We start from the raw sequence: 26,317 nt of genomic DNA, 5'->3' as shown, positions 1-26,317 counted from the left end.
TCCGCACTGTGAGTCGCCCACCTCAGGCAGTTAATCTTCCCAATCGCTGATGAGGGTAAAGTGCTCCTTTGGGCAGGACCAAGCCACGCAGAGGAAGTACCTTCGCCTCGCAGAGGCTGTGATATGCGAGGGGCTCTCAGGGCAGCTAATGGAATGTCCCTCCAAGCTCACACGTGGCAGCACCTATGGGACGAGGAGCGTCTTCGAAGGCAGCCCCCAAGGTTTACACAGACCTTCCCCAGGTCGAGGGCTCCACAATAACGCGGCGCTCTAGCAGGCAGTTGCAATGACGGAGAGGAGCTCAGAGCGCCGGAAAGCCGAAAGGACTCCCCCGGTGCTGTCGGTCAAGTCCTCGCTCCCCGAGGGCCGAGGCACCGCTCTCGATCCGCCCCCGGCTCAGGCCCCCTTCAGCCGCAATGCTCTGCGCGTCTGCGCCAGTACCTTGCGCCAGTACCTTGCCGCCGCTTCGATGTGTCCCCCGCCGTGCCCTGGCGCGAGGGAAGTAAAGGCGCCCTGGCCGGTCCACCTCCGTCGGGGGTAGGGCTGCCGTCAGTGAGCCCGCCTCGCTGGGACCGCCGATGCGCTCCTCCTCGTTGCCCCCGATCCACGCCGGGGGGTCACCAGCAGCAGCCGGGCCCGTCAGGGGCGAGACGCCGCTCGAGTCGAGGCCGGGCCCTCTAGCACGCGAGGACGCGGCTTCACAGGCCGCAACTTGGATCGGCCCCCAGAGGCGTCGCCGGCCTCAGAACTCCTCTCCGGTGGCACCGGAGCACTCCGCCAGTCGCTACACTTCGTAGGGAGCCGGGCAGCACTCTTGGGACCCCGCTATACGTTGCCATGTAGGAGCGGCGCCGGAGAGGGTAGAAAGTGCGTCCTACTCCGGCGCCATCTTGGCCACGCCCCCCATACTGCTATTTTAAAATGGGAAAGCGCACTGCTAAGAGGAATTATGTGGAATGTTCATCACCATCCTCTTTGCATCACTCTCCCCCTCGCTCTAAAAGATGCCGCAGTGAGATGTTGGATCTCTCGTTAGAAAAGTTTATAAAGAAGGTTGTGCTTGAGACAGTTATGGAGCTTCAAGCTCCTTCTTCTTATTCAAAGTGAGCACAGAATTTCCTAATTCTTCTTGGTCACATTCAGCAGAAAAGGTAATTGGTACCTGTTGCCTCAGCCCAGACAGGAAAATATACAAAGTCATTTTTGCTAGAAATGTTGGCAGGAATAAGAAGTAACATGGGTTTTCCTGTGAAGGAAACTCCTACTGCTTCAGGGAATCCTGTTTTAGGGCAGTTCCTGAAGATCCTTTTCTAGATCTTCCCATACATGCTCCTGTGTCTGTTATGTTCAGAAAATAGAACATTTCCATTCTTAGGTTTATGAGGTTGAACAAATTGACAAGACTGTGCCAGACTCCGCAGCAGTGGACTCTCTGGTAGCCAGGTTGGTGGGATGCTCTTCTATCGCATAGCATGGCATTCTAAAAGACCAAATGGATAAAAAGACTAATTCTGCAGTAGAAAAATCCCATTCTGGATTTCACCTTGGGGCATGGGCTGGAATTTATGGTGCCTAAGTTCCAGTCTCAGATTTGGAACTTTAATGATCTTCTTAAGGCCAATCACAGGTGAGTAGTGTGCTCTTCTCTTTTGGAGGAAATTGATAACCAGATTGACTTCCTTTCTGACATTTCATTTGATTTCGTGAGTCACCGCTCTAGTTGAACTAGCCATTGTGGCTGCAAAGAGGAATTTATTCTTATGTGAATGGCAAGCAGATTCAGTGATAAAATCTATATCTTTATGGATGCCCTTTGAAGGTACAACACTTTTTTGAGCAAAACTCAAGAAGAAACTGCATTAATAATTTAAAGAATACATTTTTTGCCAGTAGTCTTCTTATGCCAAATCCTCTTTCCAGCCATAGCAAGGAGATCAACACAGATGCCATAATTCTACCCCAAGAAGAACAGGGGCGGGGGATATATGACTCAAACTGAACAGAAAAATAGGAGCTCACCTCCATCCAAGACCGAGGGCTCCTGACTATTAAGAAGGTTGCCAGTAGGAAGGGGGTAATGCTCTTCAGGAAGGCATGGGAAAAGTCTATCTCAGATTTCTTGGTGAGTTAGGTAGTAGAATAGATTTTATTTCCTTGCCTCTGGACTTTGGGACCATAATTGGTAGGACTTTGGATCCCTAGCCCAGTACTTTTGATCAAGAAGCAAGCCTTGAGATCTGAGATCAGGACACTAATTCTGAAAAATGCAATTTCACCAGAACTGGAATCTAAAAGAGTAAAGGGTGTCTACTCCAAGGCCTTTCTAGTGCCAAACCCGTTGTGGGATTATAGAATGATCATTGGCCTACGCAGGTTGAATTTATAGCTCCAGTACAATTATTATTAAAATGGAAACTCTACAGAAGATCACCCCTCCCCCCTGGTGTTGGACAGTGCATTCCTAATAACAGTTGACCTGAAGGATATCTACATCCATATATCTGTTTGCAGGAAGCATTGAAAGTTCCTAAGGCTTGCAGTAGGGAAGAGACATTATCAGTTTGAAATCTCCCCTTGGATTAAGATAAGCACCAAGATTGTTTACTACCATTGCACCATTGATTCCAAGTCTTCACAATCGGGGCCGGAATATTTACCCATACTGTACTACTGGCTTCTCCAAGCTCCCTCCATTGAGAAGATCCTAGAAGGGTGGAGATCATTAAGGAATTGCCTTGAAAGACATGGATTGCTGGCCTGGATAGAAGAGATGGACATCCTGTCCCCCTACCAGGCAGGTTTCAGGCAGGGTGTCTCGACCATAGACCAAATCTTCAGGTTAAACCTACTCTATTGGAGAACAGCTGTAATCGAGGGCGGCACTCTATATACCATCTTTGTAGACTTACGTGCCGCCTTCGATTTGGTACCCAGAGCAAGGCTGTGGAGGGTCATGGAAGAGCTAAATGTCCCCGGAGATATTTTGGCAATCCTGATGAGACTCCATTGCAACAACTATGCCCGCGTAAGGTGTGGCAAAGGTGGCAAGCTAACCGAAAGGTTCCCCGTTCGCAGAGGGGTGAGACAGGGCTGCGTGCTCGCACCGACCCTGTTTTGCCTCTTTGTGAACGGGGTTGTTGCCCACCTAAACAGGATTGCCAACACCGATGCCCCAAAGTTGACAGGCAGCAGGGTGCCTGCAATTATGTTTGCAGATGACACCCTGCTGCTGTCTAAATCCCCTATGGGAATACAACGCATCTTGGATGGCTTTCTGGAGTTTTGCTCCGAACGTGGTTTGGAGATCAACCCACAAAAAACTAAATTTATGATCTTAAATCCAAACCCCCATAATCGAGACCCTCCCAGGCTGGGCACTGTCCAATTAGAACGTGTGCATAATATTGAATACTTGGGGATTACTCTAAACGAATATCTAACTTGGACGACGCACCAGACCAAAGTGACCAAACTGGCTCAGTTGGCGGGTGGCACGATGCGTCTGGCGAACAAATCTTCCTATCGCCCACTAACCCCAATTATGCATATTTACAAAACCCAGGCCCGGGCGGGTGTCACATATGGGGGTGAATTGTGGGGGCATTCCAAACTCCCAAAACTACAGCTAATTGAAAATAAATTCCTGAGACAGGTTGTCGCTCTACCTCAGAGCACCCCCCTACTCCCCCTCGGACTAGACCTGGGAATTCGATCTATAACAGAAGAGCTGGGACTCAAACCGCTAACTTTTTGGAGGCGCCTGTGGTGTAGCCCAGACCTTACAAGCTACAGAGAGGAATTACAGGAATTTCTAGAGCTAAGGAACGCCAAACGAATTCCGTGGATGATTTATGTCAGGGCAATGCTTGAGGAGATGGGTTTCCCGGAACTATGGAGGGATCCCCTAAACTTTTGTGTAAAGACTCCAAAGAAAGTACTCGTGAGAGCATATTATGAATTGATGTTGACAAAAGCTATCGATGCCACGAGAGAAGGATCCTTGACACATTCGTTCCTCAAAGCGAAAGTCTCTTATCATCTTGAAAGTGCTCTTGACTCAATCTCCCCCACACTTACGAGAAAATTATTTCTACAGTGGAGGTATGGATGCCTCCCTCTAGCTTCATTCACAGCGTCATGGCAATCACGATCCACCACAGAACTCTGCCCAGTGTGTGCTCATCAGAAAGAAGATGATGTTCATGCCGTATTCTTCTGCAAGGGCTACGAGAGGAGTAGGAGATACTGGCTAGTCCCGCTACTTAAAAACTTGGGCTTCAGATCTTTTCAACCTGCCTATAGAATTTTAAAGTCAGACCTTTCTCCCATTGTGGTTTTCGCCCTTTCAAATTTTTTGACCTCCATGTGGTTCATCCGGAATCGAGCACTGAAAAAACTTATATAATAGTACCCCTGAAATTTTTCTCCTTTTATTGTACCCCATGTTCCCTTTTCTTAAAATGTTCTTAATCATTGGATCACACTATGTTTAATCTTTTTTTACTGTGTACAAATACTATGCATCTTTTATGATCTGTGATCGAAATAAAGATTTTTTTAAATGAAATGATAGATTACAGGTAGTGCAACCTGGCACCTCAGCAGGAAATGACTTTCATTGGTTCCCTATTCAAGACCAAGGTAGGGAAGGTTTTCCTTCCATAGGTTAGAGCACAGAGGCTAAAACTGCTCTAATATCTCCACTATCGGTGAAGGAAGCCCCTGCAAGTCTTTAGCTAAAGGTATAGGGGCATGTGGCCTTGTATGTGTCCCTGGGCCAGACTACATCTGGCTTTTAATTATGCCCCCTCTAAGACTTTGGAAACATTCTCCGATAGACTGGGATCGAGAAATTCCTGCAACTCTTCAAATCAAACAACAGCTACAATGGTGGGTAATACTGGAGTTTCTCAGGAGGGCTCTTCCTTTATAACTACCACGTCCTTTGATAATATCAACATATGCCAGAAAGGAGGGGTGTGTCTCTAGGATGTTTCATAAAAGATGGCCGGTTCAGGAAAAATGTAAGTCTTCCAACTGGAGAGATAGATCAGCTATTTACAGGGCATTGTTGCACTTTCAGGAAATCATTTGCATCCATCCTATGCTAATCAAGCCAGGCAACACAGTAGCCATGTCTTATGTAAACAGACGAGGGATTGAGTTCTGGTCTTGTCAACCTGGTGCCTCAACATAGTATTTTGGGCAGATGGTCATCTACCTTCTTTAAGGGCCATTCACATCGGAGGGAAGGAGAATACAACATATTGTTCCTCTCATCTCAACACATATCCCTCTCTACACGGGTGTTCTCCCTAACCTGCCTTAAGTTCGGAATACCTTTTATAGATCTGTTTGCCTCCCAAAGAGACACTCGCCGGCTGTGGTTTTTTTCACACTTTCCTACAACAGAATATCTGAAAGCGGACGCACAATCACAACCATGTCCTCATCAACTCCTCTGTGCTTTTCCACCATTGCCTCTTATCGCTCAGATGCTTTTCAGAATTCAAGAAGAAGCAGCAGAAATGATAACGGGGCTCCCTTACTGGTCTCACCGATCCTGGTTTCCTCTGGTGAAAGCAGTAGTGGTAGCTCTTCACTGGGAATTTCTCTCTCCCCTTGTTCTCTACGCACTCTATGGTGTCTTCCTGTAGCAAAGCTTTCTGTGTCTGTCTGGCAGTCGAGATGTCACGGTATAAAACTGGGATCCCTGAGCATCAAGCGCAGTTGGTGCAGGAATCCAGATGTCCAGCCACCTCAAAATGTTACTCTAAACATTGTGAGTCTTTCACCATTGGTGCGACTTTGTCTTTTCTTCTCTACTCTAGTTCCTGTGAGTTGGATTTAATCTGAAATTGTCAGTTTCCACTTTAAGATCGAAACGGGCCGCCCATGGGTCCATCTCCGCAAACTGCAGCAGAAAGGGAAAAAGGCCACCTACGCCCTCTGCAAATTACACGCTACCCTAGATAGTCCAACAATAACGGCCATTCAAAGAGTACTGAGGGCGAAACTGCTACCATCCCTCAACTATGCGCAACAGGCATTTCCAGGGAAATTTGCGACCGACCGAGGAAAAAATACACTGCACAGTGGCATTTGATAACACACCGCATGCCTGGTCGTGATAACAAATCCAGGGAGGATGAATTGCCGCGTAAAAGCCCCAGTGCTGGAAACACTGTGTCCTGACGGCATGGACCAAGCTGGCAATCGTACGTTCATCCAAAGTAGGCTCAGGTTTTATGCAGAGAAGTTTAACATTATACCAGTAATTTAAAGCAAAACGGGGTCCGCAGAATGTGATGTGGTGCTAATAAAAGCAAAGACGTGCTCCTTTGACCTCTAGCAGTGGACCCTGTTTGCGTTTCTTGCCTATGACTGTGACTCTTGTCGATTCCACTTGTTGATGGCTTTGAATTCTCCTCGCAGTGACTCGTTAAGACCTCATGTAATCAATGATCGAGTACACTATTGAAATCATGTATCTGTTGCTCACACTTGGTGACCTATATGCCAATAAAGTCATGGTGACCACACATATTTCAAAAGCATCTCAACAAGAAGTAATGTATTATAGCGACATAACGCAGTAGATGGGATTATGAAATTTCACCTCAAGCAGTGTAATGGGCACTGGTTTCTGCAGATTCCTTCTTAAACAACCTTCATAAGAGAGCCGTTCACACGTTGCAGATTGCACCACGTTCTGTTCAATTATTTGCAAATATCAGACATGTTGCCATTCACATCAAGTCAATATTTTGTGTTTGTGCTGTCTCTTTGGTAGTGCCTCAGTTACACACTCTTAGAAACAGAAGAATCTAACGTGAAATGTAGGAGTCACACATCCGCTGTTCCGCGATCGATGAAACCTGAAGGACACCTCGGGAGAGCTGTTTCTTTATAAAGCGTTTGGGTTGTACACTTAAAATCACTAAGGGTCAACAAGCAGTGGGAACATCTCACTTGAACCATGAAACAGACTCTTTGAGGGCTTCTGTGGTCCGAGATGCTTGTGGTGTTTCAGCATTTAATAACTCTTGCTCACTTCAATGTTTCGGGGCAACACATTGCTCGATAGACTACAGTTTGGTATTTAACCTTTTCTCCATTCTTTGCACAGCCCACTAACACATCTGCCTTTCAGTCTCCAGTCCCTTAGCTTTTGTGCAAGTCCTGGACCCAAAGCATCAGCAAGGAAAGGCCTTTGATCTGCCTGCTCTGCTGGGGCTAGTCTCCCACCCCTACTCATGGAGGGGGTAGATGGATGCTCTCGACAACTCTACGCTCTCAAGGGAGCTCTGATATTTACTATTCGGCCCTGTTTCACAGAACTTTATTTTTAAAAGGGTTCCCAAACCTGTGCCACTGTACCCCTTTATCTAAGAAGTGCTCTTGGGGCAGTCTTTCACCTGCCGCGCACCTCCCATGGTACCTGTTGCAGTACTCCTGCCTCAGTGCCCCCTCAGTGTACACTGGTGATCTGTGCACCATTTTACTGCAGTCAATGTCATTGTTGTGAGTTAAGAGCTATAGTGATCAATACAAAAGCAAAGTACCCCTGAAACAATAAAAAAAGTTCACAGAAATAAATAACACACCTATACATTGAAAGTAAAAACATCCATGAAGACTACAAATGTTTCTCCTAAAAAATATAACATGAATATAAGACATGGTGCCCTCAGCCACTACTGCGCGCTGGGAATGAGGGGAAATTATCCAGGCTGACCCATTGTAAGATGCAATTATGAGGTAAGTTGCCAGCAAATCTGACAATACAGTGTAAAATATATGTGATCAATAGTGAAACTGTAAGACTTGAACACTGGTTCTCTCCTTCATGTGCAACAGGTTTGATGGATAAGCGTAAAGTGCATGATTGATTCTCTACTGCTTATCTTGTCGTCACATAAACCACCATTATTCACTGTGCAACGTGCTCTCTCCGGCCTTTTGTCTTCTCCTTCACTGTAAAAGGGGGTCCTGCGCTCGCCTACCCCCTCTCCTGCTTCAGCTTCTAATGGCTGCCTTCCTGTGACTGCTTCTTCATCTCTTTCAGAGGGAGGTCGAGATCCTGATGTTCCTCAGCGCCATCGTCATGATGAAGAACCGGCGCTCCAGTAAGCCCAATGCTTGCTCTCCAAGACATCTGTTTATTTAGTGGGAGCGCTTGCTCCTTTTCTGCTGTCTGTGGTGTGCTTTAACATCCCAGTACTAGCATGTGTAGTCTTTTTCTGGAAGTTTTCTCCCCGTATGCCACATGCTGATAGAGCATTTATCTCTATCTGCTTCCTTGTCCCCATCACACATCACATTTTCTCTCCTCCCCCTCCAGCCTTCTCCCTCGTGCTCTATTTTCTATGTCCCTTCCATTTTTGGCTCTTCTTTGTGGTTTGCCTCTCATCTGTGAGCTGTCCACTTCTCAGTCCATGAGGTTGGATGCAAGTATGGGCACGGATTATCAATGTCCTTTTCCTTCCTACTGCCATGTCTTCTTTTTCGACCACAGATGCAGACAGAGCTTGGACCTCTGCACCCTCTCATTTAAAACCAGTGCATGTTTGGTGCAAGGCTCATGGCAGTCAGTGGTTACTGAGCACTGTGTGATCTGTGCACTGTCGTTTACCGCTGGGCCACAGTAGTCAGCAAAAGCTGCTAACAAACAACTTGTAACCGGGCTTGGAACCCACCACTTACTTACCATTTGTTGGCTTCCATGTCACTCTCGTTTCCTTGCTTTTTACTGGTCACGCCTCCTGCTTCCTGCCGGCTGCCACCTCCTCCTGCATTCTTCCCGGGGTTTCTGTCCCTTCTGTGGAGCATGGACTTATCACAGTTTCCTGTTTGTGGCCAGTGTCCATCCTGATGGCCACACTCTGCTCTTGTTATTTTTTCAACATCATTTTTTGCTTTTTGTCATGTACTCTGTCACTGTCTATATGAGTGCACCCCACTGTACAGCCCTCCCCACACCCTTCCCCCGCTGTCCTTTGGCGTTTCTTCCTCTTGCCTTATCCATAGGACACTTCTGTTGCTCCCCCTCTCTCCTCCCACTGTCTGTTTCCCACCCACCCCATCACCCTCCTACTGTCCGTTGTTTGTTTCCCCACCAACTGCCCTCCTTCCTCGTATTATTTGCCCCTTCACGAACCCTCTACGCTGTTTTTACACATTTTGCACTGCATCAACATAGCTTTAAGGGAAAAGAAGACAGCATGACGTGGTCATCGCTGGCCATTGACAAAACCAATAGATCTTGCATAGGCAAAACCTATTGGCTTTGCCAATGCTTGCTCTTTAGGTTTCTGTAGCCCAACAACTACAGTCTAGATTTTCCAGAGGTGGTAACAGCCAAGGGAGTCATTAGTCTGCCCAGGACCGATGTTCACGGGTCGGCCCTGACTCACTATAAATATTGATTATCTACAGAACCGTAATGTCCATGACAATAATTCCAACAGAATCGGGGTCACCGAAAGCCGACATTACTGGCTTCTTGCTGGTGGTGTGAATACCAGACGCCTCCTAGGAGGGGATACAGCCACCTTATGGGCGTGGGACAGTCAGACCTTTGATGCACTCCTCAAATCAACAGCCATTGATGCTGCAGCACCTCACACGGATGGGGCTTTTCTGTAGGTTTTTATTTCTTGCTGGGCCATGGCAGTCTCCTGGCTCTTGGGCAATGTCTGTCTGTCTGTCCAGGTGTTCTCAAGTGCGTTTTGCAACCAGCGGGACCTTGTGCAGGTCTCCCCGGGATCAGTCCAGCTCCTGCTAGAAGGTGAGGTGCGCTCCCTGCGCAGGCAGGCATGCTGTCCTCTTCTCGGGTCACAGCAAGGCTGGTTCGATGAGTTAACCCCAGATTGCTGGAAGAGTGGCAGTTTTGGAGAGCGTCCAGTACTAGACCTGCTCTCTTTCCCTCCACTCTTTTGCAGGCCTTCTCAGTATCCGTATGTCATGCCTGTCTGGCGCGCCATGGGGGAATGCCTCAGATGTCTGCAGCTTTTGAACGTTCTTTGGCTCGTGCAGTCCTGTAGAAGCATCATGCCTGTCTTCAAGGCCTGAGATCACAGACTAATGACCCCAGGTTCCACAGGAAGCCTACTTCATGTTGTAGATTTTATGTGCATTGGCTTCAGACTGAACTCTGCTGCTTTTCCTGTTGCTTTGGGACGCAGACTCGACAATGGGCATGCCGGATAGGTGAAGCCTATTCTGAACAGATGGAGTGAGCTGGATATCTGCCCACCCCCAGGCCCTCCTGTTTCAAGAATGGGGGCAAGAAGCACATATATGCAGACGGGTGTGTCCAAGATGGACTCTGTCCGCTCACAGAAAGGATAACATCGTTTTGTGCACCATGCATATTGGGTCCCAGTGGACCAGACAATTCATCAGGCCACCTGTGAATCGCACCTCTCACATGCATAAAGAATACAATCAACTCTTTAAAGTAACTGAAGAGACCTTACTGGGGAGAGCCAGGTGATACTCGTACCACCGGGGTACAGGTCGAAAGCCGGTGCCCCTGTGCTATAACACGTAGCCACCATCACACCAAAGCGTAGGTTGAGCAGGTTGCAGATGTTCTCACTCGGGGGTTAAACGTTTAGCTGTCTCCATGGCAGCAGAGCATAGATCAGATGGTGGGCAAAACCAAAAACCTCATAAAGCACCTTCAATAAACTTAAATGATTGTGAAGATTATAAGTAAAACATTAAAAGTAACCAAACTTGAAAGCAATTCAATAACGTGCAAGATTACACCTAGGTCTGCCAGCACAAAGTAGCAGGAGCTAAAGATATTCAGATATTTAACAAATCATAACAAATTTGCAAAGCCTCCAAAGTTTATAACCCACGGAAATCAAGAGGTGCATAAGACGCTTGTTTCGGTATCACCGAACCGGTGCCTAGCTGCCATGACCTCGTTGCCTCAGCAGCTACAAGGTACTGTCAGTTGATGTGACTGCAGTAGACAGGCATCTGGTGTGGACAGGCCTAACTCAGGTCTGTACTGGGTGAATGCATAGCTGGGAGCCACCAGGCAGAGCAGCGTGCATGACCATCACATGGAGCCGACTGCAGGAGGAGCGCTCCCCTTATTCAGAATGTGGCTGTGTCGCTCCCTATGGCCAGGACAAATAAACTCCATGTGCAGACTGCAATCCTGGCCTCGCCCACCTTATGGGATCCTTCTGATAAGATAAAAGTTGAACTAGTGTGAGGAAACATCGAGGTTCTGCATGCGCATAAGATTTCTGTGTTGTGCTAATATCAGCTTGGCGCAAGTACTACTGACCGATAGTGCAAATCTAGAATGTGTAGAAACCGAGTATGGCATAGTTGTGGCAGAGTGACGGGGAAAATATCTACATGCACCAAGCATTCCTGAGCTGCTGGCAAATCCGAAGAACCACTAGGGGGTAATGAGTGATGGTACAATCCTGGCATCCATCAACAGACGCGGGCTGGCACATCGAACATCTGATTGTCTGTCGAGGACGGTGAGCGATCTGAACAAGCACTGCTTTCCTGAGTGATGGCGCAAGCTTGAACATGCTGCATGAATTATTACGCAATAGTGGGAATGTAGTCAATCAATCAGTCAGGGATTTGTGAAGCGCTCTTCTCACCCTTGGGGTCTCAAGGCGCTGGGGGAGGAGGGGGTGGTTTATCGTGCATGTCCTTCTCATCCAAAGAGCAAGATCACTGAATTTGCATTCAAAATTGAGAGGGGTGCACTGAGGATTCCTGAGTGATCCGGCAAACCTGTACACACAGTTCGAAGTAATGAGGGACGGTACAAATATGAACATGTATAACGGTGGCAATTCATTGAATTCACTCTCCCATTGTCTTAGCCATTCATCCATGCACTTACATATACAGCCATTCTTTGGTGCATTCTGATTCATCCATCAATGCCCTCACTCACTCCTTAATCATCCATTAATTCAGTCACTCATAGTCTCACCATGAGATGAAAGTTCCTGCCTCCTTTTCCATGTTGTCTTTGTGGCATGGTCTCACTATGACAATTGTGGTTTTCACTCTTCTTTTTCTTGTGGTAGAGGTTTCATATTTTCACTTTATGATCTGTTTTCCTTCCTCCTTTCGCCCCTTCCAGTTTTGTCCTTTGACACTTGCCATGTGATTTGTGGTAGTCCCTCTTTCTCCGTTGTCTCACTGTGTCGAGTGTTGTTTCCTCATTCTTCCAGTTCTGCTGCTGTTATCCTTCCTCACTCTCCCTTTTCTGTTGTATTTTTATGATCGCACGCTCTAGTGTTCGTGGCCTCATCTTTCTTTTTCTCATTTCTCTTGTTTTCATTTTCTCACCCTGTTTGTGCCTCATCCTTCCTCTTGTCTCCCTTTTTGTCTGCTCTTGTTCTCATTCCTTGATATTTTTTGTCTTTACAGTCACCATTGAGCAGCACATGGGGAACATCTTCATGTTCAGTAAAGTGGCCAATGCGATTCTTTTCTTCCGCCTGGACATCCGGATGGGACTGCTCTATCTCACCCTGTGCCTAGGTAAGGCCTCCTCCACTCTAGATTCCTCTTTCCCAGCTTGAGCCCACTCTGTCTTGTTGAATGGTTCACTTGTATCTCACCGTGCCTGACAAGGGTTCGCCCTTTCTGTTTGACTCCGTGCCAGGTAAAGAACCCCCATTTTGCACCTTCAAGTGTAGGCAGGGCTTGCTCCTTCTAGATCACTTTCTACCTGGGTAATCGTCTTTAATTTCACCTCTGTTTCACTGTCTTCTGGAAGGATCGCTCTGTCTCATGGGTAGCCAGGGTAAGAAACATCCTCTCTCCCCCCGTATCTAGGTAAGACTATCCCTCATGCTTAGCTTTGGTGAAAAAATAGTTTCCACTACTATAGATGGAGCTAGTGTTCTATAAGATTTCGAGCTCCTGATTCGAGCATGTGGACAGCATATGTGGATTTAACAGTTAAGAGCGTGCATTCATATCAGTGCTTGGAAAACCAAAACAACCAGGGCGCCTTACTTTGTGGACACCATGCGGATGGATGAGATATATCTATTTTTCGAATACCTATGTCCACATTCGGCAGCTGATTAGCAGTTAATTGCTATGGATTATATGAAACACTATCTCCTTTTATAGTAGTGGCAAAGATTGTTTCCTTGCCACATTTCAGAAGTGATCTTAGGATCGTGGCCATTTTTGTGTTAGTGTCACCTTGGCTACCACCCCCCTTTTCTCGCCCTGTAATTGGGATATGCATTTATGAACGCTCTGAAGAAGGTGCATGGCCACACTTTTGTCTGGTCCTGAAACGTGTGTTAAAAAAATATGGGGAAATCTGAAGATATTACGAAATTTTGAAAAAATACAACAAAAAGGAACATCCTATATATTTGGGCTTTGAAGCCAAGTAATGTTTCCATAATGTTATGAACGGAGTAAAAAATATGAAAGCATTTATTACATACTAAATATATAACATAGTAGTGTGTATCTAAATAGAAGACATATTTACATTGGAGTTATTTCATGAAAATATTATGTACATGTTCATACTTATCATGCCTAGATCTCTCGCTGTGTCCCCCGTTGTTTTTAATGTGAAGGGATGTTAGTTATAATTGGTGTCTGTTTGTAGAATGTGTGGTTGTAAGAGTGGCTGTAGTAGGACTTCGCAGTGTTAGTGGAACATCTTTGGGTAGTTTTGGAGAAGGGTACGAGTAATAGTAGTGGTGATGAAGTGACAATCTTTCAAAAGGTTTTCTGTACTATCCTGTGTGTGTGTGTGTGTGTGTGTGTATATATATATATATATATATATGTGTGTGTTATATATCCTTATTAGTTGCTCTCAATTTTCAAATGAATTGTTTCATGATGAAGGAGCCCCGTGGTAGGAGGAGGGGCCTAGATGAGGTAGATCACTCATCATCAAATCAATATATCACATTTGAGACAGTATGTGAATCTAATGAGTTTACTAGATAGTTAACTACGTGCGCCAGTATAACTAATCTCCAGGAGCGAATTTGGTTAATGATGGATTCCAAATGTATTGGTTTAATCAACCAATGATTCGGTTTCTGGAAAAAATTAAATGGGATTAAGCACTCGCATTCCCCACTCGTGTAATCGGATTATGAGGACGAGAATATGGAAATATACAGTCGATAGTGTTGCACTTGCGCTTTATTGCTTGGACAGTAGAGAGTTGCATTTGTATATATGACTCACTAAATGAGGCGCAAACAGCTGCACTTGCAGGGTATTTTGTGGATCTGTAGATTTATTGAAGATTTAATCCAACAAGATACTTGTCATCCAGTGAACAGAACTGAAAACCGCTGTCACGGAGACTTTTTAGAAATGTCAAACATTTCAAACAAAAAGTGATTTGAAAAAACAGTACCGAACTAGCACTTTATTGTTGATGATTTATTCAATTTTCCTACATATGATTGTTAACATGTGGTCTAAAGGGACAAAAGCATATAGAAAAATGCATGAGACCTGAGAAATCCGGGTGAGAAGAGCAACAAGATGTTTTCAATCTGATTGTGCACTTGCAACCAATGATGGGGAATGATTTTTGACAAACTCAGAAGTGAAAGTATGTTTTTGAAATGTCGAATTCGTTAATTTCAAAACGTGATTGGAATTAGATGGTTTCAATTTAATTTAATCATAACACTTTCTCCGTTTTGAAACATGAGGCTGAAATGTGGTAATCCGTTGTTGAAAAACTAAAACATGAGTCTGTTTTCAGTGGCACTAGACACTGATATATATGACCGGAGGTTCCTGGGGTTTTAAATAGAGTGTATAAAAAACACTCTGTGTGTGACCAAGGCAGTAATTCCAAAACGCATATATTCACATGCACACATATATATATATATATGGGGAAAAATTCTTGATTGAGAAGATAATGTTTTTAAAAAAAATTTATAAAAAGAAAATAACTGAATTATGTGCTTTTATCCCGAATGTTTGGCTCAACATATATATATTGCAATGTATAGAGTTTTTGACTTTCGCAACCCTTCTAATTAATAGGGTAGGTGGCTATTTTTCTCATTTTCACAGATTGGTCCTTTTCTGACCCTGTTGAAGGTCTCCGCTTCCTTCCCCTGTTGTATTATGTGATGGTTGTTAATGAAGACCTTAGCTCACCTCCTCTTATTCACTGATGGTTCAGTCCATGGTGAGAGTCCTGTTAATTACCGAGCCCCTCCCCTCCATATTTCTTAATGGTTTTGTTTGTAGTGTAACCGTAGAAAGCTTTATCCTCTCCAATGTTCAGCGATGGTGTACTCAAAGTGGGGGGGGGGGGATGGGGGGGGGATGGGGAGAGAGTCTTAAGAACCAAACCCTCCTCTGTCTTGTGATTATTCAGCCACTGACCGCCTTGTTAAAGAATTCACTCAAAGTTCAACGTGTGATGTACTCATTTAAGTCCTCTCCACCTCTTCTCTTGTATTCTGAAGTGGTTCGGTTTCAGGGGTCCTCGTTGAACTTCTCCGCCTCTCTTGTACCCAGTGACGTGTGAGTCTCAGGGGATGTTGGAGTCCTCACTTCCATAGTTACATTTGTAGTGCTTCCTTATTCATGGCCTCGACTCCCCTCTAGTCGGTTATGTTTTAGTCTATAATGTTATTTTTGCAAACTAACCCTGTTGCATTCAGTGATGGTTCAGTCTGTTCTACCCTTTTCATAGGCCTCACCCCTCCTGTTTTGCATTCATTGATGGTTGAGCCTCCATGTGCACTTTCAAGTCTCAGCCTGGCTTGTATTCAGCCCGCCATAAACATTTTAAAAAGCCTTGGTTCCATTTTGTATTGGGGTTGATGCTTTGGCTGGTTTGTAAATTTCCACCTTGCCTTTATGCATGCGTGGCTTAGTGTGTGAGGTCCTTGTGTAGTTAGATAAGGGTTCATTCTCCCGTAGACACTTTTACAGTCCTGGTGTCCACTCGCCCCCTTCTATTCTATTCAATGAATGATTTTGTTGAAGGCCTGTGGTCCCTATCAGTGTGTGAGGCTTTTGTTCCCCTCTACAGTGATATGAAAGGTGGTCCTTCTAGACTTCACCCTCTTCCTTCAGCAATGGACCAGTCTGTCATACGCTTTTCAAAGGCACTAACCACCTCCTGCATTCAGTGATGATTTAGTTATGGTTCAGCCTTCGATGTACACATTCATAGTATTGACCTCGCATTCAGTGGAGTGGTGTGGCTCACTGGTGTGGCTCACTGGTTAGAGGCGGCAGACCCGGAAGCAGAGGACGGCCCGGGACAGGGTTCAATTCCCGACGCGGCAGGGTCGTGGACCAGGGTCAGCGGACTCGATAATTCTCATCTTGTTGCCTACTCTAACCAAGGATCGCACTCGGCAACTCTGGGCATTAGCTTGCCTCATCTCCACAACAGCCCCCCACATACGCCGGGGATGCCTGGTTTCACCTTGGAGATACCCAGTAGGGACCATCTCACAGGGAAAGCCAGGACGGGTTTCCCAGCGGTCTACAGCGCGGAGATACCCCATGTGGGGTGATTCAGGCGCTTTACAAGACATCATTGCATTGCATTGCATTGCATTCAGTGTGTTACACCCTTTTTGAAGCTTTTGACTGTTGGGTGTGTTTTGAAGACCCCTGCTGCTTTGTATTCCTTCATGGGTCAATGTGTGAGGTCCATGTTGAGTGTGTCGGACTCTCCCATACTTCCTTCCTGTCCTTGCCTTCTATTATAGTGCAGTCAGTTAGGGCATTTTTCTAAAGGGTCCGGTCTCCCCCTTGCATTCAGCATTAGTCAAGTCCTGAAGTGCAGATGCCGACCACAGCCCCTCTTGTTTTCAGTAAGAGCGCAGTCTGTGAGAACTCCTCTCCTCTCTTTATTCTGTGAATGTTCACTCTCAGGTCCTGTTTGACGGCTTCACCCCCTCCTACTCTGTGTTGATCTACTGTTTGAAGGGATTTGTTTATTGCATATGCAAACTGAAGTGTGAGCCTTATGCTCCTAATCCTTCTCACCCCACTAGCCTTGAGTACTGAATAGTCTTTATACCAGTGCTATCTTTCTAAACATTGTGTTTTTTCTTCCTGCCTATAGTGTTCTTGATGACCTGTACACCCCCTCTCTACATGGGACCAGAATATATCAAATATTTCAACGACAAGACCATTGATGTAAGTGCTTAACTGTGCTTCTAGGTGAGGAAGTCTTGCCTGTGCTGGGCTGCATCTTTCTTGGTGTCTTATGCAGTGAAGATCTGGATCTGTGCATTTATCCACTAACTGTGAAACTTCAGAATGTTTTAGAATGACCTGGTTTTCACCGGTGCCTTTTGCTCCCTCCATCATGAGATACGCTCTAGGTCCAGAAACGATTCATGTAAGCTTTGATGGTGACTCCAGTCTAGGATAAGCTCAAACCATCACTGTACCTGGCTGTGAACACGCGTGGTAGAGCTGTCCAGTAAAACATGGCCAGGCTCCCAAGGCCATTAGAAAACAGAGTAACTTTCTATAAACTCTGTAAACGCCACTAGTTAAAACAGGCAAAAAAGTCATCACTAGTCTGAGGTGATGTTGTTTGTTTTTCTCCCTCCTTGATATTCTTCCCCTGTACAGTGCTCTTCTTAGGGGGCTAATTAGTGGAATAGTTGCTGTGGCGGGTGATTGTTAATTTCTCTGTGTGGGTCTGATGATTCTTTCTCAGTCCTTATAATGTGGCTGAATGGAACGAAAAAAAAAGTCTTGTGAGTGCATTTAGCAAGGTTCCAGCTCTCCCATCCTGTGTGACATGAGAGGTTCCCCGTTCTAAATGAACATGCTGTGCTTTATTTCACCATCGTTGTTGGATGTTGACCGCAGAGGTTGTCTGTGTCTCATGATGATGTCAACTGTAAACCCACAGAGCCCCCCTTTATAATTACCATCTTCAGGTTCTACTGTGTAATCCTGGGTTCATTGTGACTTTCGCCTCTGGTTTGAAATGTTATGAACATTACCGAGAATAGATTGATCTTCAACATTTCCAGACGAATTAAAATAAGCAGCTTCATAGACCTTCTAAAGGTATCAGAGGTCAAAAAGATGCTGAAGATTAGGACCGACACTACAGTATTTCTTTTTCATAGCCTCTGCACATATGTATATGAAGGTTTTCTATAGTGACTTTCTCTATGGTTTTTGACTGTCTTTTAATTTAAGTTCTGGACAGACCACCCTTTGGGTTCTGCCCATAGTATGGCCGTTGATACCTGCTGGTGGATTTGCATGGGATGTGTAATTTGGGTCTCCCATGGGATCACAAAAAACACTTAGTGCAAGCATTGTATGGTTTTCAACCTTCAACCTCAAAACATGTAAAATTCTGAAGAAAGGTGTGCCACATGGACCTAAAAGAACCTACTACCATCTCCAAAAGTCCTCGGATGCCAAGTTCAGCTCTCTGCCTCTAAATTAAATTAAACCTTTGGTACCAACATTTTTTGAAGCATGTCTGCATTTAAACTCTGTCATGGGCAAACACAAAGAAATTTCTTAATATAGCCCTTGGGTCACATGTTGTTACTCCGTGTCTATGCCATAAGAGGCCAAGGGGAAAACCAGAAACCACAGACTGTCTTCTGCCAGTTCCTATTCAGTCATCACAACGTACAGGAGTCCAAAAATGAAGTGAACGAAGAAAAGAGTATTTGGAAGCACTTTCAACTACACTCTCCAGCTCCTTCTCTCCACTACCCCAGACAAGATATAGGATGTTCAAGAGCAGAATCTAACCCCGGCTCCCAAGTGTAACAAAAATATAGTGGGGAATGTTTTCACGACTCCGTCAACTGCTAAATATGTGACGCCGAGAGTGAAAAGAAAATGTAGAACATTGCCATGGAACACCTTGTACTTCATGAACATGAACGATCAGTTGCCCACTCCATTTGACAAGGAAAGCAAAAAATACCTTGATGCATGAAGGAAGAAAGTAGTAAATACAGCGACACGCTGAGGAATTGTCGTTTTCGCAGCACTGTTTAGCAGGTACGGTCACCAGCGATGCAGAAGATATTGAGTAATTATTTCAATAGCATGACAAAAGCTACTCTGTTAAACAAGATGTGCTTGTATCAGATACTTGGCGGAAAAGTTCTTTATCGCACACCAGTGCACTAGAAACACAGCAAATACCTACTCTCTGTGGTAGGCGGCAATGATCACCATCCTTGTATTTCCATTATAAAGAAATATTTGTCTGTAGTGCTGCTCATCCAATACTTGTGTGCTCCTGCGTTCGCAGTCGAAGACAAGTGTGCAGCATGTGTTATGGTTAATCATATACTGGGCACTGTCCAGTCATCAAGTGTTGAATTTGGAATATTGTGCTTTGTTCTTCTTAGAAGTCCTTGTTTCAGCTTTTGTCGTGCATCGACTGACCTATGAATGCATCCCCTAAAACCTACAGTATCTTGTGCATTTTGGGCACTGGGGAACATGATAGCGGTTCATGCTGCAACTTCAGTTATTTTTTTGTAATCTCTGGTTTGGAGCTGTTTACAAGTGCTTCACGTTAGAAGTGTGCACTGGCAGAGAACTACTCGACCCCAAAGACTGGGAAACCGCACTGAAGCAGCTGCGGAATACCTTAAGGAGGGGAGTCATTCATGGAAGTCTCTCCTTTTAATTCAGATATCAAGCAGCGAGGTCGCATGAGAATAGCTTGAGCAGGAAGGTTGTGGTTTTCACAGACCTTATGGATTCTGCCCACATTGTAGCACACCATTGCATTAGTTAGATCGTCAAAGAGTCTTTAATAAATTTAGGTGCGAGACGACTATTCAGCACCAGGTGCATAGGCCCTAGGCATGTTACACACTAATGAAACAATGACTCTACTGATTCCCTGCGGTGTCTTTGAATAGCAGAACGATGAGGCCCTCAGAACCTGAGGGCTCAGATACAAAACTGTCTAAAATGTTGTCTCTCTTTCTCGTCCTTATCGCCTGCACCTTGTTGCCTTCCTTTTTAGGTCTCGCCTGTCGATGCGCATGCGCATCGAGCAAGGCGAGAGTATTGCGAGTTATCCACTCTTTATCCACACTGCAAGGAATCGTGGCGATTCCTTGCAGTGCCCGTGACTTTTAAGGTCAATGCGCATGCGCATTAAGCTTATGCGCATGCGCATTGACCTTAAAAGTCACGGGCGCGTGCATGTCCGTCTTTGTTTACCCGCTCCGCCCCCTCCCGCCGTGTCGCCTTGCCTACTCTCTTCCACAGCCTCCCCCAGCTCCGCCCCCTCACTACTTGATTGCACGGCCGCTAGGCCGTGCCTCCCCTACTCTCCTCCCCCCTCCTCCTCTCCTCCCTTGTTGACTTTCCTGTATGAGAAACCGAGCCGCAGTCTCCACGCCTCCGTCTTGTTTGTTATTTTACCCGCTCCGCCCCCTCCCCTTCCCGCCGTGTCGCATTTCTCCTCCCCCTCCCCTCTCTTCCCTCCGTCTTGTTTTATTAAACACTCCCTTTCATCAGACTCGAGTCTTGCTCTAGTGCTGGCGCTGCCCCGTCGTGTCTGAAGTACTGATCTTGGCGTTTTAGGAGGCTCTCTACTGGTCTCACCACTCCTCCGGTTCTGTCCTTCCTCTGCTGCATTTTAAGAGTTCTTTCCAGGATCGCCACTGTTTCCCCTGCTCCGCTTTTACTCCCAGCCCCCCGTCTTCGTGTCCAGAGCACACAGGAGAGTTTAGCAGAGGCCGGTCTCACCCCACCCCTTCTTCCTCCTCTTGACCTGCTGGCACGCGGCGCCTCTGGTGAGCTCATGGGGGAGGAGCAGCCAGGTTGGAGGTAAAGCCCCACCTCCTGCCGGGAGTACTTCTCTGAAACTCGACAGGACGCTTCCAGTAACCAGGAGACATCTTACGTGCAGGCAGTGAGGGAACTGCTCTCCTGCTTTCTTACAGTTGTTGCCCCCCAGGCAGGGCTGCTTTTCAGGACACAGCCAGTGTTTTTGCTGCCCCATGGCCGCCTTCAGCATGGCCGCAGTGTCTGCTGGGACGTGTCTCCTGAAGGTTACAGCAGGGCTGGAGGACCCCATGAATGCATGGACTGTACAGAGAGCCCCACCCTGGCTTCCGATAGACACCTCTCTCTGTGAGTACCCTCTTATTAAGTTGTGCCCCTCCTGTCACTTCACGTCGAGCCTTCATTTTACACCTCTGTTAGTGCCTCTCTGCCAGTACCCTCTTTTTGCCCCTACTCCTTGTGAATATCCTCTTGTATTTACATCATTTTACACCTTTGTCATTACTCGCTTGTTCATCCTCTCTGTGTATCAATGTCCCCGATCTGCCACTTCTTCTCTTCCACACGCTGCTAGTATTCTCATTTTACTTCTTCTCTTAACCCCTTCCTTTTCCACCCTGTGGTGATTACCCTTATTTTACACCAGTGTACGTGAGTACCCTAAACTTACACCCTCACTTTGCCTGTCCCCCATTACTCACTTTCTGTGAGTAACCTCTTCTCTCCCCTGTGTCATTTCCAGTTTATTTCTCCCTCCGAGAGTGTACTCGCATTTCACTCTTCTAGTCACCCCTATCTGCTTGTACCCATCTTTTAAACACGTCTGAGCACCCTTAGACCATACTTCTCCCTGAGACTCCCGCTTGCACTCTCCAAGTACACACTTTTCGCCGCTCCCGAAGAGTGCACCGGTGTTGCGCGTTTCTTGTCCTGGTTCTCACAGTCCTTTTGAGTCCTAGTGTGTTAACTTCTTTGTTTTGCACCCTATCTGCTGAAATCTTTCCCCATTTCCACCCTCTGTAAGTAGCATTTTTTTGATCTTCTAAGCGTTTTGTGGCAGTTTGTAACAAATGCATTTACTGAGAGCCATGACGTTTCTGAACCTAACCACTGAATAACCGTACTGGAGGGGAACCTGCTATAGTGTTTTAAAATTGTATTTGTTATCTAGTGGGTGTTTCTGGGTGTATCATGTACGTCTGCTTTTCGTGGGAGATGTTTATCTATGTGCTTTAAACTATCCCTGGCCTAACAGAAATTGGGGGGGGAGGGGGCAATGCATGCAGACAGAATTTAGAGGGTTTTGATAAGGGCATGTAGTAAGTCCTTCCACGCATTCCTCGCAGATATGTGGTACTTGGTATCATGTTCTGTTTTGTATGAGGGAGACTTATTACCATGTTCCACTCCTTAAAGTACTATAAAGCTGCCTCTCAGAAGAGGAGGCCCCATTTCCTACGTGTGAGCGCAAACAGCTGCTGACCCTCTTGGGCTGAGGACGTTGAACAACCTGTCCCGTGGGATGCCTTCATCGTCCTCCAACGGCACATAAGAGGCTGCAATTGACCGGGGTCCCCACTTTTGGGACGCCCATGTCACCCTCAACCCCTCACCCTCAACCCCTCACCCTCACTCACCCTCACTCACCCTCAACCCCTCACCCTCACTCACCCTCACCCACACTCACCCTCACCCACACTCACCCTCACCCACACTCACCCTCACCCACACTCACCCTCACCCTCACTCACCCTCAACCCCTCACTCACCCTCAACCCCTCACTCACCCTCACCCTCACTCACCCTCAACCCCTCACCTACCCTCACCCACCCTCACTCACCCTCAACACCTCACCCTCACTCACCCTCAACACCTCACCCTCACTCACCCTCAACCCCACTCACCCTCACTCACCCTCACTCACCCTCACTCACCCTCACTCACCCTCACTCACCCTCACTCACCCTCACTCACCCTCACTCACCCTCATTCACCCTCACTCACCCTCACTCACCCTCAACCCCTCACTCACCCTCACTCTCACTCATCCTCACTCACCCTCAACCCCTCACCCTCACTCACCCTCAACCCCTCACCCTAACTCACCCTCACCCTCACTCACCCTCAACCCCTCACTCACCCTCTCACCCTCAACCCCTCAACATCAACCCCTCACCCTCACCCTCACTCACCCTCACTCTCACTCACCCTCACTCACCCTCACCCTCCCTCACTCACCCTCACTCACCCTCACTCACCCTCACTCACCCTCACTCACCCTCACTCACCCTCACTCACCCTCACCCTCACTCACCCTCACTCACCCTCACTCACCCTCACCCTCACTCACTCTCACCCTCACTCACCCTCGCTCTCACTCACCCTCACTCACCCTCACTCTCACTCACCCTCAACCCCTCACCCTCACTCACCCTCAACCCCTCACTCACCCTCACTCACCCTCACTCACCCTCACCCACCCTCACCCTCACTCACCCTCACTCACCCTCAACCCCTCACCCTCACACAGTGCAATAGGTCTTGGAGCATTTGAGTTAGAGCTTTTAGAAATGTTTATGGCTTTTTTTTTTAATTCTTTAGCATTGGCTACAGGAAACAAAAATGCTAAAGATTTACAAAAAAACCCATAAACAATTCTAAAAGCACTAACTCTAATGCTGCGAGACCTATTGCATTTCCAATGCTTGTTTGCCTTTTTGCATCTTTTTCCTCCTTATCACCCGAGACTCATTTCCCCCTACTTTTATCTGCACTTGTTTTGCTGCTGCCTGTTTCCCGCCTATCGCCTCCCAGCGCCCCTTCTTCCTACCAGGAGCTACTTTGCTGTTGGTGCGCCGAGGCGCTCCCGTCTGCCCGTAGACCGCACCCAACACAAGGAAACCTGGTTCTCCTACACCTTGCAGCTACAACTCTGCTGAACTCCTAGCCCCTGACCTCGGACTCCACAACAACAGATGCTGCTGCACCTCTCCACAAAAGCTCCATTCTCCTGCATCAGCTGCTCCTTCTCCTTTAACATCATGCCGCCCACCACACACCATCCACCACCACGCAAACCAACCATTACAACATGCCTACCTCACAACAACTTGGCTGCCTCCTCCTCAGCACGTACTCCCTTTGCAAACACACCACCGAGATCTGGGACCTCATCACTTCCCTCACCCCAGATGTCTTCCTTACTGAAACCTGGATTTCGCCCACGTCTGCCTCCGACATCATACAGCAACACCCAGCAAATTCAAGATTGCACACCCAGACTGCTCCAACATACCCGGAGGAGGGATCGATATCGCCCACAAAGAAAACATCCACTGCACCACTGAGACAGAAGACCCCATGGAACACCTGAATTTCAAACTCCAAACAGATGGAAAAACCACCGTCCGAGGCACCGTCGCCTACAGACCACCTGGACCCAGCTTCTGTACCGTCATCCCGGACTTCATCGCCTCTCCCGCCTTTGACTCCAAACTCTCCATCTTCAGCAGAAATCTGAATTTCCACATTGATGACCTCACTGACACCACCACCAGCCTCCTCAGCAGCATGAATAACATCTGACTCACCCAACTTGTCACCAACACCACCCACATTGCAGGACATACACTGCACCCCACCCTCGCCTACAGCAACAGGGTCAAGTACAACCACGTGCTGGAACTCACCTGCATGGACCACTCAATCATATACTTCAACATCTCAAGGCCCTGTACCTCCATCACAGACCCACCCAGCGCCCCCACCGCAGATGGAGAAAGTATCAGAGAGCCAATGGGCCGACACCCTCAACACATCATGCCCCAACACTGCATCAAATCTGGACCAAGATGTCAAAAACTTCAACTCCTGGATCACCAACTGTGCCGACATCATTGCTCCCATCAAGAACAGCAGACACAGTTGGTGCACCAAGCAACTGACAGCAAAACTCAGCTGCAAGCAACTGGAAAGAAGATGGCTCGGAAGCAAGAACACCTCACAGACCCACCTTCAAGACCTCCTTCAACCCATACCACCTGCTACTGTCAATGTCAATGTCATAGGAAACCTGGGCATAATCTTGGACAGCAAACGCACTGTGAAGTCCCAGATCAACACTGCCTCATCTGCCTGTTTTGTCACATTGTGTATGTTACGAAAAGTCTTCAATTGGCTTCCCCTGAACTCCAGACATAACGTCACTCAGGCCCTGTTCACCAGCCGATTAGACCGGTGGATCACCCCACTTCTTGTGCAGAGACTCCATACCATATAGAACCGCGCCTGACTCACCCTTGACCTCCCCAGACGGACCCACATATCTCCCACCTCAGAAAACTCCACTGGCTTCATATACGGAAGAGATGCCAATCCAAGCTGCTGACCCATACCACCAGAGCACTGCACAACCAGGGGCCAGCCTACGCCAGCCGCCGCCTGAACTTCCACCATCCTACCAGACAGCTCCACTCTGCCTTCCTCTCACTCGCCCACATCCCTCGCTTCTACCGACGCAACAGCGGATGGGCTCCTTCTCCTACCTCGCAGCGACATTCTGGAACAACCTTCCTCTGCAGGTAAGGGCCTCCACCTCTCTACTGGAATGCCGGAGAGCACTCGAGACCTCGCTGTTCAGTTGAGTCACCTGAACCATCATGACCTTCAAGTGCCTGGTTACTCTCTCGGGTGATTAGTCTTGCTTTATTAATCCACTGATTGATTGATTGATTGAAACACGCTTTAATTCAAGAACAGTCGATGATCCAGACAAGAGGTGTAAGGAGTTACTCTATTGGAAAAAGAATAGCGGTCGAAGGCATGAACAGGTGCAATGCAAGCTTGCTTGCTTTGCTAATATGGTGGTAGCAGTGGGAGGAGATTGAGGAAACACTACAACACTAGAGCCACATTGGAAGAAAGTACCGGAGGCTGAGAATATTTCCACTGCAGGAATGCATGCACACTGGATGCAGCAGATACTCCTTCTACGCATGATATTGTAGGATTCCGTCTCCGGGTAGGGTGACCAACCGTCCGTAAATTTCACGGACAGTCCGTAATTTCGGCCGTCTGTCCGTTGTCCGTGAAGGAATCTTTAACGGACGCCATTTGTCCGTAATTTTAACAGGGCACCGGTTGCTCCACCCTAAAGCCGGCACAGCTTGCACCCACCTCTTTTCTTCACTCCCATGCTGCACCAGATGCCCCGCAGCATTGGAGAGGCACAGCGGGATGGCTACCCTCACACCTCCAGCCCTTGATGACCTGTTAAGAGGTGCTTCGGAGGTGACTGAGAGGGAGGGGCTGCCGGTTCAGGAGCAGCGACATCTATTCACATGCAAACAGCCCTGAATGTGTCATGTCTCTGCTATTTAGAGGGGGGCTCACACATTCCATTTCTACCCAGGGCCCCAAACATCCGAGCTGCCAGATTACACCCCTGACCCCTGATTACACCGAGGCAGCACGTGGTTCTCTTCACAGAGGGTAATTACTGTCACTAAATTGTAAGCA

At 47.1% G+C, this 26,317-nt stretch overlaps 1 protein-coding gene across 1 annotated transcript in view; it reads left to right on the top strand.

Moving 5' to 3' along the window:
• LOC147667591 (thioredoxin-related transmembrane protein 2-like) overlaps positions 1–26,317 on the top strand; it is a 62,162-nt gene that overhangs the window by 8,805 nt on the left and 27,040 nt on the right. Inside the window, exons 2-4 of the mRNA XM_086948794.1 lie at positions 8,069–8,129; positions 12,430–12,543; positions 17,114–17,190. Of these exons, the coding sequence (XP_086804920.1) occupies positions 8,069–8,129; positions 12,430–12,543; positions 17,114–17,190 (252 nt within the window). The remainder of the gene's footprint in view (positions 1–8,068; positions 8,130–12,429; positions 12,544–17,113; positions 17,191–26,317) is intronic.

Source organism: Lissotriton vulgaris, unplaced genomic scaffold (genome assembly GCF_964263255.1).
Source record: "Lissotriton vulgaris unplaced genomic scaffold, aLisVul1.2 SCAFFOLD_409, whole genome shotgun sequence".
Classification (NCBI taxonomy): Eukaryota; Metazoa; Chordata; class Amphibia; order Caudata; family Salamandridae; genus Lissotriton; species Lissotriton vulgaris.
Note: the sequence above shows the minus strand (reverse complement) of the source record. Positions and strands in the feature narration are given on the sequence as shown.